The sequence below is a fragment of the Clupea harengus genome, chromosome 14 (genome assembly GCF_900700415.2).
Source record: "Clupea harengus chromosome 14, Ch_v2.0.2, whole genome shotgun sequence".
NCBI classification, from domain to species: Eukaryota; Metazoa; Chordata; class Actinopteri; order Clupeiformes; family Clupeidae; genus Clupea; species Clupea harengus.
The window spans coordinates 7,378,164-7,392,224 of record NC_045165.1 but is presented as its reverse complement, the minus strand read 5'-3'; the positions used below and the strand labels follow the sequence as shown (position 1 = coordinate 7,392,224).

Sequence of the window (14,061 nt, the reverse complement as noted above, 5' to 3'; positions counted from 1 at the left end):
TCTCTCTCTCTCTCTCTCTCTCTCTCTCTCTCTCTCTCTCTCTCTCTCTCTGGTCTTTTCTCTCCTCATCCTTTCACTTCCCCCTTGTTCTCATTTGCTGTTTTTCATGATATGACTTCATAACATTTTTAAATCATTAATGAGAAATGCACAGTCATGACTTTTCACTCACCCTCACTGAGTCTCTCTCTCACTTTCTCTCTCTCTCACACACACACACACACACACACACACTCACTGAGTCTCTCTCACTTTCTCCTTCTCTCTCTCACACACACACACACACACACACACGCTGAGTCTCTCTCTCTCACACACACCCACACCCACACACACACGCAGACACACACGCACACACTGAGTCTCTCTCTCTCACACACACACACACACACACACACACACACACACACACTGAGTCTCTCTCTCTCTCTCCCTCCCTCATATCATTTATGACTGCTGCTGTCTTGTCTTCAGTCAGGTGTGGAGCTGGCTCATTTATAATGTGTCAACAAGCTGTTCAGAACAGCACTCAGCCGCGGGGTCTCTGGAGCTGCTGCCTCTCCTGCACAGAGCTGCTGAGTGACGGACTCCTAACTGCTTAGCCTAGCCTGTCGACTCAGTTAAGGAACACTCTGTGTGTGTGTGTGTGTGTGTGTGTGTGTGTGTGTCTGTGTCTGTGTCTGTGTCTGTGTGTGTGTGTGTGTGTGTGTGTGTGTGTGTGTGTGTGTGTGTGTGTGTGTGTGTGTGTGTGTGTGTGTGTGTGTGTGTGTGTGTGTATGGGGTTGGGGGGAGGGGGGGGTCTAGTCTTCCAGGCAGGTCTTTTAATGGAACGTTGTCTGAATTTGTCTTCTGTGTTCAGGGTAAGGCGTCATAGCATGTGGAGTTTATCTTGCCCTCAGTGCTTGTTGAGGCATCTAGGACGAGGCCATGGTTGGATATCAGTGTAAGGACATTAAACTCTGTGCTGTGGTTTCACTGTCTCCTTCCTGTAGGCTCATGTAAAGTGTGAAGAGCTTTTTTTTTTGACCTGGCATCAGGCCTAAGCTCTCATGATCTCATTATCTATGCACTTGGGAGGAGCACTCAATGTGCCTGTTAAGAATGGCAGCATTTGAGCCTAGCTGAATAGTGATTCAAGCGTTCTGGGCCTCACCCTTACAATTCATACGTTTTCTCTCCCCTGTCTCCCTGTTCAAAAATTTAAAAAACTTGTCTGCATGATTCAGTGCCATAAGTGAAAACGTAGAGTAGAGTTCTGTGCACATTTGAAGTATTGAGGTTGGACCTGACGTTTCTGCAGGCTGGCAAGAATGACCAGGCGTGCCAGATGTGCACCTTTCCCAGGAGAAACGCTCAAGCACTCACACCAGGCTTCAGCTCACCTGCGTGAAGTTAAGTTCAGCCATTTTTTTTCTTCTCTCTCTCCCTCTCTCCTTCTTGCTCTCTCTCCGTCTCTCTCTCCCTCTCTCCTTCTTGCTCTCTCTCCATCTCTCCGTCTCTCTCTCTCTCTCTCTCTCTCTCTCTCTCTCTCCCTCTCCGACGCAGAAGTAAACAGTCTGGTTCTAGTCACCCAGGCCCCTCTCTTCGTGTTGGGCAGGCCAGCGTGCAGCCCTCCTGCCTGCTACTTACTCTGCTTAGTCTTGGAGCCGCTCCGCTCCTGTCCCACAGCTGATTGCACAGAGTCGAGATCTCACTCCACTTTTCCGCCGTCATTAACTCCAAACACATGTTGCGTGTTTCCCCTTCCTGGTTGCCGGAGAGTGGCTGTGAGATTAAGGGGTGTGGTAACCCCCCCCCCCCCACCTTTAATGTAGCAAATCATCAGAGCCATTCTGACTGACTAGTTGAATGTGCTGCTGTGAAAAGAATGGCACCTTATGGAGTTCAGAGATGATTGTAGATGATGCTGGAAATACCCCCCCCCCTGAAAAAGCAAGAAAAAACATCTACCCTCGGAGTGCTTAGGTGAACGATACACGCCATTTGGGATCAGTATTTATATCTGTGTGTAAGATGTCTACCAACGTTAAAACGTGCAGACCCACATTCTGCTGGTAAACCCGGCCCCTTCTGCCAATGCCTCCTCCAACAGACCTTGACAAACAACACTGAACTCAACACACTCCTGCGCTAGCCATGTGTGTGTCCTGTTGTTGTTTTTTTCTGTTGTTTTTAGGTTGAAGTGGTTTGCTGTCTGAATGGCCATGCTTTTGAATAGACCACAATGCTAAAAATTCTCTTTATAAGAACAATGAGTGCAATACCAGATGTTTCGAATTTTTGTACATGACCATGTTTCAAATATGGAAGTCCTCACAATTTATTTTTTTATAAATATGTCAAATCCATGCATAATCCAAGACTTTTGAAAGGACTAAAATATATGATTATACTTAGTGACCCCCATACACAAAAACTTGACTTAAATATAGTTTTACACATAGACTTATAGATATATGTATCATCAATTTGAGAACATGGGGAAGAATCGGTCACTACTGTATACAGAGAGCATAGTATGGTATTATGCTTTAAATTCAGTATTAGTCACGATTTCACCGCAGTGGCAGGTATAAACATAAATGGTTTTTTTTTAATTGCTCTCAGGTTTGACACACCAAAAATGCAAGCTTAGTATTTCAGTAAAACACACACACACACACACACACACACACACACACACACACACACACACACACACTTTCATCGCATCTTCCATCGCACACGGCTCAGGGTCAGCATTCCTGCCACACAGGTGCAAGGTTCGGGGTCAGTATCACTGAAAGCCCCCTAAAAAGCTCTCTTGGGAAGCACCCACGCTCCCCGCCTCACCCCCATGATGAAACCCGGGGAAGAGCGGCAGGCTGCGAGTGAGCTCCATGCCCCAACATGTCTGCGCGCTCGCCGCGGTTCACGGACAGTCAGCTGGAGTGCCATCAGCCCGGAGCAACGGTCCGTGACCGCCAGAGCCAGTGGCGGGCGGGGGAGGGGGGGGTTTCCAAGTCAAATCAGGAGCCTTGTTTACTAAACGCCACAGGGGGCATACTCACATCCTCACACAGGAAAAATGATACACAGGCTCTTCTGAATTGTATAATAAAAAAGACCTCCTTTTAAATTCAGGTGGTGGAAGCTTCAACGAGAATGTTGTGTTATTTTTATGAAGAATTGCACTTGTGTATTTGGTTTAGAGTGACTTCTCAGGGCATGGAGAGCGTGCGCATGCAGATGTGCGTTTGCCACTGTGGTCGGCTGTGCCCGCGTGTAGATGCAGGCCCTCATGAATATTCCGCCCTTGTGTCCACAAAGCCTGTTGCCGAGATGACCTTGCTGACCATAGGCAAATCAGGTGCTTGCCTGGTGTCAGATTAAGTGAGATGTTAAGAGACAATGCAACGCATTCATTTCACTGGCACAGACCCTCACCAGAACGGCTCAGCTCAGCTCAGCTCAGCTCCTCCTACCTGATTGAGTTTCTTTCTTTTTGTGTTTTTTTTTTATTATTATTATTCATAACCACACAGATTTTCCCATTTCCAATTTTCTTTGCACTTTTATGCTTTGTATATGTTTTGTTTCTGTTAGTTGCAATATTAATAAATAGAATATAAAATATGAAATGCACATGTACTCAAGTATACTGTAATGATCTGTAATGTTAATAATGTCCATGATATATCTCTGCATATTTCTTCAGTCAAGTGCAAAATTCTGAATTGAATTATATGTTCTGTAGGAAAAAAAACAATGTATGCTTTATCATAGTATTTACAATATTTTGCAACTACTATTTTTAACCTATCTATCATAAATGATTTGTTCCAGTTTGACCATTTTTCTTGTTATTTCCCAGAATTTCTCATTCATGCAATGACCAACAGATTTAGGAAATCACTCGATGACAGCGCAACAGGTTACACACAAGGCCTTTGTTTTTTTCTGCCACACATCCCTTTAATCAGATACATTCAGTCAAACTGTGCAACATCCCAACTGTGCAGCTTTTACTGCCCACGCTGAAGCTTAACACAAAGGTGAACAACGCTGGTGGCTGTAACGTTTCAGAAATATCCCAGAATGCCATTGAGACAGCACGTCTCTTGGTGACCATGGCACTGGGTTCCACGTACCATCCGGTCTAATAAATAAGAAGGAGCATACACTTCTGACAGAAGCGCTTTTTCGAATTCTTCATTTTAGGTGGAGAATAAATGGCTGTTTTCTGCTATTTTCTGTACAAAAGAAAAATGTAACAAACAAAAGCCACAAATCAAAAAATACAAACAAAAACAACTGAAACAAAAGCAACTGTTTAACAAAAACCCTGAAACGCTTTAAAACGCAAATATGACCATTGATATATATTCGACCTGTTGTCTACGTGCTCTGACTTCCACTCATTTCCAGATAAAACCATCTGCCGCCAAGAGCACAAAAACCAAGATTACAAAGAAGACTGGCATCTTAAACGCAGACCATGAGGCTGTCCATTGTCCCTTAAAGCACCGCAAAGCCCCGTATGTCCCCCGTTTCATGAGTGGAGACACGTGTCCTCTCGCAAAGGGTGCCCAGGCCTGACTCGTGTCCCCAGCGTACCGACCTGGACACTGGGGCAGTGGAGGGCCACTCTTCACCCCAAATGTTCACTTCCCCTTTTCATAAATAGACCGACCAAATGTCCAACGCAAAATGGGCCTTGTCCGCCATCCACGAGCAGGAGATCTTACAGCTCTTCTACTTCACCGCCATGTCCTTACCCTTCACTCTCTCTCTTTCTCTCGCTCCCTCGCTGGTCTTCCTCTCCTCTCCTGCCCCTGCTTCCTCTGTCAGAGCACGGGGGCGGTGGTGAGGGGATGGGGGTGGTGCTGGTGGTGGTGGTGGTGGTGGTGGTGGTGGATGGCGTCGCGGCCAGCCGTCACGCTCTTGATGGCCAGGGGGGCGGCGATGGCATCACAGCTGCGGGGAGAGGGAGCACTGCCATTGGGCGGCAGCCATGTGGGGCCGGTCACATAGGCCGACGTGGTGGCGCTGTACCCCGTGTAAGGTGACACTGGGGTGGCTGGGTGGCAGGGAGGGATGCTGGGCACTGTGACATAGCTGCTCGCTGTGGGCAAGCCATTCGGCGTCTAGACAGACAGACAGGGGAGAAAGGAGAGAGAAAGGGGTTGGGGGGTAAGAGCAGAGAGGGAAAGGTAGACAAAGGTATTTAAGGTGTGGTCTGGTATGTAAGCGACAAAACCTAATGTGCCTGTATCTGTTTGCATCATTCTTTTCCATTTCATATGATAGAACAACAACAACAACAACACTGCATCAAGCCAACTAAACCATTGAAGTTGGCAGAGAGGAGAAATGACGGATGAGAGAGAGAGGGAGAGAGAGAGAAAGAGAGAGATGAAGTGAGGAGAGAACAGCTGGACATGGGGCACCAAAACAAGAAAGGCAGTGGGTAGAACGAGTGAGTGACAGGATGAAGATATATGAAAAAAGGGGAGCACGTATCATAGAGATGTGAGAAAAGCGGGAGAAAGGAAAACAGATGGAATGCCGGTAACCTCCTGGCATAAAGACAGTTCTTTAACTTGGAGGAATCTGGCTGCACAGAGAGAAAAGATGGCCATCTGGGTGGTCTCTGACTACCGAAAATGGCTTCCACAGATGAAATCTTTTTTGTTCCTGTGGCGCACTTTCAGCTCCGTGCAATCTCAGCTGCCTGACCTGAGCCTTCACCCAAATGCCACTCACTTTTAAACATGACTAATAGTATGTGTGTGTGTGTGTGTGTGTGTGTGTGTGTGTGTGTGTGTGTGTGTGTGTGTGTGTGTGTGTGTGTGTGTGCGTGTGTGTGTGGAGGTAGGGGGGGGTGATCAAGTATCTGCCAAATGCTATGGAAACTTGGTGAGATTCGGCACCTAAAATGCCAAATTGAATACACCCATGGAATGCACTTTAAATGTGCTATTTTTTTTACTTAGAGTTTTTCGATATGGGCAGCTTCAGCCTTTTTTCTTTTTTTTTCATTTTACAATGAAAGCATTCCATTAAAATACAAAATGCAAACATTTAGTTGGGTTTATAATTCATAACTAATTCACCTTGAGTGTTCTTATTATGAATTAAAATGTCATGTTTGCATACTAACAATCATATTTAATAAAGCATATGCATTGGAAGAATATGATAAATTATGTCATTTCAACCTTGTAGAAAAACTATATTAGAATTCAAATTCAAAAACAGTAAGAAATTATTGTGTGTGTGTGTGATGTGGCACGTTTTGCTTTTTGTATGAATTTTTTTTTTTTTTTAATAATAATAATAATTGCACTCAATAACAGACAGAATTCATCCTTAATTCAGGATTTGCTTTAAATTAATAGCAAGGCGGTGTTTCCAGTTCGCCCGAACCGTATGTTCAGTAACGTTAGCCTGGACTAAATGCAAAGATAACCAGCACAGGAGGTAGCATTTCAAATTATGTCTCTACACTAGCGAGCGCTTAACGATATTCCGTCAACTTTGAACATTCGTAGTTTAAACTATAAACTAGTCAGGTCACTGCAAAACCATATACGCAATGCTGGAATGTCGCTGTTGCTAATGTGAGTCTAAGAATTAGGCCTACTGTGTACGGCCTAGTTCTGTGTATTTAATCTATTTTGGGGGAATGACGATATCATTGGCTATTTTAAAGTGCTTGTCAGCTTGTTTCACTGCGTAAGTTAACACATTTCTAACCCCGCATGCAAAGCTAAAGTGAACCATCGCTGTCCACCTGCGGGTATCCTACCAAAGATGCGTCCGACATGCATGTCTCCGCTCTAATGGGTTTGCCATGGCTGACGTAGCGACAATAGAACATACCTGCCCTTCAACAGAAAATAACTGACTTACAGCTTTGTATTGAGAGAGGGGTGGCTATTCTCATGGCTCTGTGGTAATGCATTTAACGGATTCGGTATCTTAAATCAGGTGTACTGCACATATTCTTGGCGTCCATTTTCACAGCATCTACGTCAATATGGCTAAATTTATAGTTGAACAGAGAAGTATGATATGGGTTCAAATATTTAAACTCTGCCATGCAGTCGGTTCTAATGGGCGAGGCCTATATTGAATTCTAGCCGACGAGGAACATCCCTCTTCCAACCAAATGAATGTCAAGCCAAGATTTGACTTATTTACAGGACAAGAAGAGATATAGGCTTTTATCTTGCTCTACTTCAGTTAAACTATTACGGCATCTGTTAGTACATTTCAAACCGATCCATTGCCCCTCGGGTTCACCATGGGGCAAAACGTTTTTTTTTTTTTTTTTTTTAAATGAGCACGATAGTGTTCTTAATTTTAGGATCCATTTAGCTGGTCTATGCCTGTACTTGACATTGGTAATATTCTAATTTGACTTCCCAACAAACCCACAATGAAGGATTACTGTGTGCTAAAACTCTGCATCGGTTGAAGAACTGACAACTGTAAGCGGGGATCGGGATTCAGAGAGAGTATAGCCCAACTTTGTCCACGACTCTCTCGAATGTAAAGTCGAGGCGCACAAACAATTCTTAGAGGTTCTCCACCCGTGTGACCGTCCTGTTGAAAGTAAACAGCCTGCACCTCTGAGAAGGCGCCTGCTCAGTGCTCATCCCCTCTAGGTTGACTCCTAACTGTTGACTCCTCTGAATACATGCGTCATGTCATTCAAGACAACGAAACAAATACAAACACTCCCTTTCCTAGAAAAGAGACGCACTCTGCTCATCACTTGTTCGTGCAAGATGACAACTCTAACTGAGTAAACACTCACAAACTCGTTTACTTCCACACTTACTTTCTCATTGATCCTCTATTATCTGAGGTAAATATCTATAGTCAAGGTTGTTTCAAAACATGCAGAATTTTCCACTACTCAAATGAAGCGTGGTCCTGTAAGACCCACATTAAATTTAACTAGAACTTTCCCTAGTGAATGGAACGTGCAAGGCTATTCTAGTCAAGAATTTGCGATGAAAATAATTATAGCATAATATTTCGAGGAAGGAAAAAAATCATTCAACGTTTTCACTTTTTTATTTTACACATAAAGCCAACAACGATAAATTGTCTAAGACTCAACTTTTAGTATGTGTCATGATATTTTCATAAGTAAAGACATCATAGGTGACAAGCGTTATTTAAATTTCTGACACAAATAGGCAACAATGATAAATGATGACTATTTTACTTAATAGTGTGCACTGAACTAGCCTACTGAATATGGTCAATTATGGATACAAGCATACAATTATAAAACATCATAATGAATACACTGTGTTAACCTAACCATGAACTAAAGAGCTCTCTTTCTATTAGTATAATGGATAATCTGTGTATTAAAATTTCGAACAGCATTATAATATGAAAGTAAAATGTCCCTTGTGTGTTATGATCATTGCTTTTAGACAGGGTCGTGCGATAGATGAGATAATTTAGAATTTTTCAAGTCCCAGTTTACAAACCAAATTGTCCATTCGGACAGGAAGTCACAATCAGTAAAATAATCTACCGAAATAATCGATTTATGCGAAAACAGCTGGAAATTTCAAAAGTCGCTCAAATACAGATATTCAGTGCCTACCCTCCAGAGCCAATAACTCAGCTTTTATACAATTTTCAGTGATTGTACAAGTCACATTTCCATCTTTGGGCTACTGAGTGCCCGAGCCGCTATACTTCGTAATTTGCCCCAACATCCAACATTTAGTTTTAAAGGTAATTCCAACAACTAGTTTCAGTTTCCTTTTTTTTCCAGAAATTATTTTCTTCAAATTTTCTACGCAGTCTCTTTCGAGTCGTCAGGCTTACTACTCAAGTGCAAACAATAAAATGTATGGCCTATCATAATCTCTTAATTGTGTGGCATAAAATTTAAATTAGTGGGCCGTCTTTAAAATTCGTTTTGCGTCACAATTATGGTCTTGAACAAAACAACGAAAATATGGGCTGCAAACCAAATAAGACGTTTTATACAACATCGGGGTTCACTTATGTAGGCTTACTCTTCATAATATTGAAAATATAAGAAGCATGCAAAGGATCGTTCTAAGGCCTGACTCTCGCGCCACAGGCTAGCCAAAAGGCCAAGTACTGCTCACACTTTGGCGCATGCACGAAGAAACACGCGCGCGCGCGCGCGCAACGACACACACACAAGCACAGACAAGGATGATGACATGCTACTACAAATAGAATGCGCGATCAATCGTGCACCCGGAGCCACTTGCCCGAAACAAAATCTACTGAATCAGTCACAGTAACCATTTCATTATTCCATGGGCCTTTGCAGGTCAAACTCCGTGTATTTAGAAACCACCACCAAACCAGTACGTTGTCTATACAAAACTAACTTGCAAAAAGAAATGGGAGGGGTCAACTAGGTCAAGATGATGAGGTGATCTCTTACATTTTACCTGTGTGTATATTGCTTCGGAGTCTAAGTGGGCTTTATCCACTCCAGTGTCTAGTGGATAGTTTGCTGGTGGAAAATTAGTCCTGTTTATAGCGCTCCATTCTTCTAGTTTGGCGCAGGGAAACGAAGGACTGTCACTTACTGGTAGCAAAACAGAGACAGAGAGAGGAAAGTCAGAAAGGAGGACAAGAGTTGTGCAGAACTACCAAAGCAGAAGAGACCACTACTTTAGCAGGCCTATGGTTCATTAAGCTACTCTGAATCATTTGGGAAATTGTGTTCGATTTAGATCAATTCAGTTAAATGTATGGCATACGGATAGAATATGTACCGAAAAAAATATCAGAGTGCAGATGAATACATTTTAAAACATAATTTGTCATTGCTGGTAAAAGGTAGGGCGGGAATGTTCGGCGCTAGTGATTCACAAAATATCATCGGAATCGTTTGCTGATCAAAATAAAAACAAGGCACAAAAGTGCAATCCCGCGTTGTTTTGCCTTAGAGGATGCCTCGCAGAGGAGCCTGTGTGTGTGTGTGTATATATATAGGCATGTGTGTGTGTGTGTGTGTGTGTGTGTGTGTGTGTGTGTGTGTGTGTGTGTGAGAGAGAGAGTCGTGTGTGTTTGGCGATGCTGATCAAAAAGCCACGCTGCGCTAGACACTGGAATGCAGTAAGACGATTCTTTCCTGTAATGACCAAGAACATTTACCCGGCTTCTTCCTGTGGGACACAAATTAGATTTACTCTAACCGTTTCCCTTTTGTGCGTGATGGATATTATATTATACACGGTCCCTAAGATTGGAATTGAAAAAGCAAGCCCACCAGTGTTGTAACTTGAGAGGCCCTTTGAGTGTATGATGTTTTCACCCTTCAGAAATCTATTCTGACTGAAGCGCTTCGAAATACATTATCTAGGTGTAAAGAACAGGTTTTGATGTATCATTTTGGGTTGTGATATATGTTGAAGACAGCAGCATATGCAACATATCTAAGTTTGGACAAATATCTCAGTCATAAGTTTAGAAGCATTACTCAATGAAATGATCCAATGCACGCCTGTGGGTTTCATACAGAGAGAACGAGAGAGAAAGAGAAGGGGGAGATAGTGTGTGTGTGTGTGTGTGTGTGTGTGAGAGAGAGAGAGAGAGAGAGAGAGAGAGAGAGTGTGTGTGTGTGTGTGTGTGTGTGTGTGTGTGTGTGAGTGAGTGAGTGAGAGAGAGATTTCGGAGAGTTGACCACCTTGGGCTATCCTAGCATTAAATGACTTCTATCAGTTTAGGGAACATACTGGGTTAATTATGTAATTGCCTGTTGTTGTTATCCTGTCTATCACACTTATGTTGAATTGTCCGATTCAATCGCCGTTTGTATTAATTTATTTTTTAACAAAGGAGAGAGAAGTCACTGCAGCGCTGTAAGGCCTCGCGCCATCGCGTGTACATTGTACTTTATTTCGGCTTTCAAAACCTGCTGCAGACATCTGTTAATAATTTGGAAATGCATAAATTGTTTATAAAGACCCTCTCAGAACATGTTCCCCGCTACGATTTCTTATTCTGTACGAATCTGTCCGTGGCTTTTAAAAAAGAGGGGTAAAGTGATGTTGTTTAGATTGAGTTAAGTCGAAACATGGAATGACTGCGGCCTTCATGTCTATAGAAACGAGCATGTTAGTGCATGACAAAATCTGGCAACGAAGGCGAGCGATAGGCCAATACAGTTGTTGAAGGAGTGTGTATCTAGACACATAAAACAAACAAATGTAGGGCAATTCCAATAAACTTTGATAATCAGTAGGTGCCGATACTGAATCTATGAAGTGGAATCTATTACGTAAAATACTTGATGTTTTACATTGACGGCCATAAATGTATATGCTTTTCTGAGATCACAGCGACATGTTCCACCAGAGAGCTGGGAGGAAAATAATGAGTATAACGTCTTTGTTTTCGCTGCCCCTCAAACATGGCTGTCTCGAGTCACGAGCGTGTGAAACTCACTCCACTTCTGAGGGAAGCATAGCTGAATATGTCTGGCTTGGAAGTAAGGCTTTGAACACCTCATTTTGATTTCAGTTCATCTCCTCACCGCTGAGCCGACCCTTCGTTATCCAACTAATATCCCACATCCGCTCCTTAATTATCACTGCGAGCCCCGAACCATATGTTTTAATGCAACAGACTGAACTACAGTACAGGCGCTAGCGATTGGGCTCCAAGAGTGCAACACAAGGCGACATAAATACTCATTTTCAGGAGCTGTTCTTAGACGGATGTGTTTTTCGAAATTTGACGTGTGGACGTGTGTCCCATAGCTCTCTTAGGTTATGTCAAGGCATTAGTATTTCGAAAAAAAATATTCGAGACACATTGACATAATAATAAGCAGCCATAAGGGACAAGGGTAGCTACAATGTCACCTATAGCCACCACCCCCACCTCTCACTCAAATACACCCATACACACACATATACACTGCCACCACTTTGTTGGCTACCCCTTGCAGTCGATATGTGAATTGAGGCCTTTTCTGTCATAGATTACAGATAAACAGATAAATAATGCTTACTCTGTTGTTCCGTTATGGACCGAATGCCCAGTATATCTGTGACAGAATGAGATGATGGCCATATCCTGTGCATTGCCATGTGTCCTGGTAGGGTTGGCATTCCTGGGGCTGTTGGTACTTTCGTCCCTGTGCCGATGGGGGTTGGATAGGAATAGATATGATTGTATGATAACGTCGGCTGTGGTTGGGGATGAGGCGTTTGTTTACTCGACTCATACTGACTTGGATGAGATAGGTTCCCTATTTTGTTACGGAGAATCCGACTGATGGAGCTCACCGAGGGGAGGTTGAATTTATCACACACCCCATCAGCCAAGAGTCTGTCCCGTATCTCCCAGGCGAAAATGCCCGGATCTCTTTGCTTGTAAGTCCGAATGTGCTTGACGACAGTTGGTGTGGTGACCCTCGGCTTGCTGCCTCCGATGGCTCCGGGAAGGATGGAGCCGGTCTCGTTATACCGGGCCAGAATCTTGCTAACGCAGCCATGGGAGACTCGGAGCTGCCTGCTGATATCACAAGGCCTGATACCCAACTGAGCAAGCTCTACGATCCTCAGCCGGATAGCGTTAGGAAGCGGTCTTCCGTTGACAAAAACACCGCCTAGCTGGTTCACCTCCCCGAAGGCTGGCTCTGGAGGATCGGAGACATACAGAAAAGAGAAGTATGATAACGTCTGAAGAGAAGGAAAATATACAAAGCCTACGATGGGCTCTTGTTGTATACGTACCATTCATTGTAAGTTGTCTGTCAATACACTAGCCTTGAAGCTTCTGTTTTATTTCTAGGTTTTCATAGAATCGCGTCAGTTAGGCTACTCGCCTCACTCATCAAAGTGATAGCATCATTGGAAAAGGGAGTGCATTTTACAGTAGCCAAACAGTTACCGAACTGATGGAGGTTGCTACATTATGCATCGTATAGCATCATTGAATGATAAAAATCCATTGTAAAATGTACATACGCCACATCGACTAAGGCGTTTTTACGATTGAAATACACATATTTTGGTAATAATGGAATTAGCCTACATCTCAATTAAGATATCTGACTGCACAAAAACGAATCCAAAGATGTTCTGACTAATCCGTACCGTAGGTTTACTTTTTAAATAACAGAACGCATGCTGAGCCATCCAACTTACCCATTGCGTTGAGTCCTCCGGTAATTACAAAAACCTCGGAATTAGAACGGTTGAATAAGGCCGAGTCCAGTTTGGCTATTGTCTGATGTCCAATGCAGTGAAAATATTCTTCGTGCGAAAGCAATAGTTACGATAGGGGAAATTTCTCCTTCTGTTTCCTGGTGGCAAGGAGAACAGCCCTTACATTTCAGTCCACTTTTCATGGGACGGACTTTCAAAACTTTTCTCTACAGCGAAGGACAACCCTCCAATCAGGGTTTGAAGTCTGTTCACCAAGCGTTCCTATTGGTGTTTCGGTTAGACATGACATGTACTGGTATCACCCTCTTTGTCATATGGAGAGGCTTGTTATCCAGATTTGAATCGAATTGTTTTACAGAATGGTAAGTTCATACGCAATTTTGTCTCACAAGCATCCGATTAGGTTATTATAATAAATATAATGAATTGTTCAATATGTGTATAATAGTCCACTATCGACATGCTGCAACTACTTTATGTTTCTGTACAGAATTATTGGCCTTGCTCTGAATGAGGAGGATATCTTGTAAGAAGCACAATTATGTAGCTTCGGCCTACATATCACAATTGGTGAAAGTGATTTTATTTAATTGGACCGAATGCAAACGAGTGAACTGATTCAAATATAGGATAAATGGACTTACAAATTGCTTTAATCTACAAAGTAACTTCATGTTACTTCCAACTGATTAAAATAATCCAATGTATTATGTATGACCCAGCGCAAAATAGATGTATTGATATTAATTCAAATATAGCATAAATGGGCCTACAAACGCCTTTAATCTGCTAGAATCGCGTTACTACTGGTTCATAAATAGTAGGTTATCCTACTTGTTATGTATGAAATCGTGAGATTGCAAGATGGTCAAACTAAATT

At 42.9% G+C, this 14,061-nt stretch overlaps 1 protein-coding gene across 1 annotated transcript; it reads right to left on the bottom strand.

Moving 5' to 3' along the window:
• Nucleotides 1-3,477: 3,477 nt before the first annotated feature.
• pax9 (paired box 9) lies at nt 3,478-12,763 on the bottom strand. Its single transcript, XM_031580504.2, has 3 exons — nt 12,020-12,763; nt 9,447-9,586; nt 3,478-5,126 (listed from the first exon to the last, which is right to left on the bottom strand). The coding sequence occupies exons 1-3, from the start codon at nt 12,747-12,749 to the stop codon at nt 4,827-4,829; spliced, it is 1,170 nt and encodes a 389-aa protein (XP_031436364.1). The 5' UTR covers nt 12,750-12,763; the 3' UTR covers nt 3,478-4,826.
• Between the last annotated feature and the right edge of the window lie 1,298 nt (nt 12,764-14,061).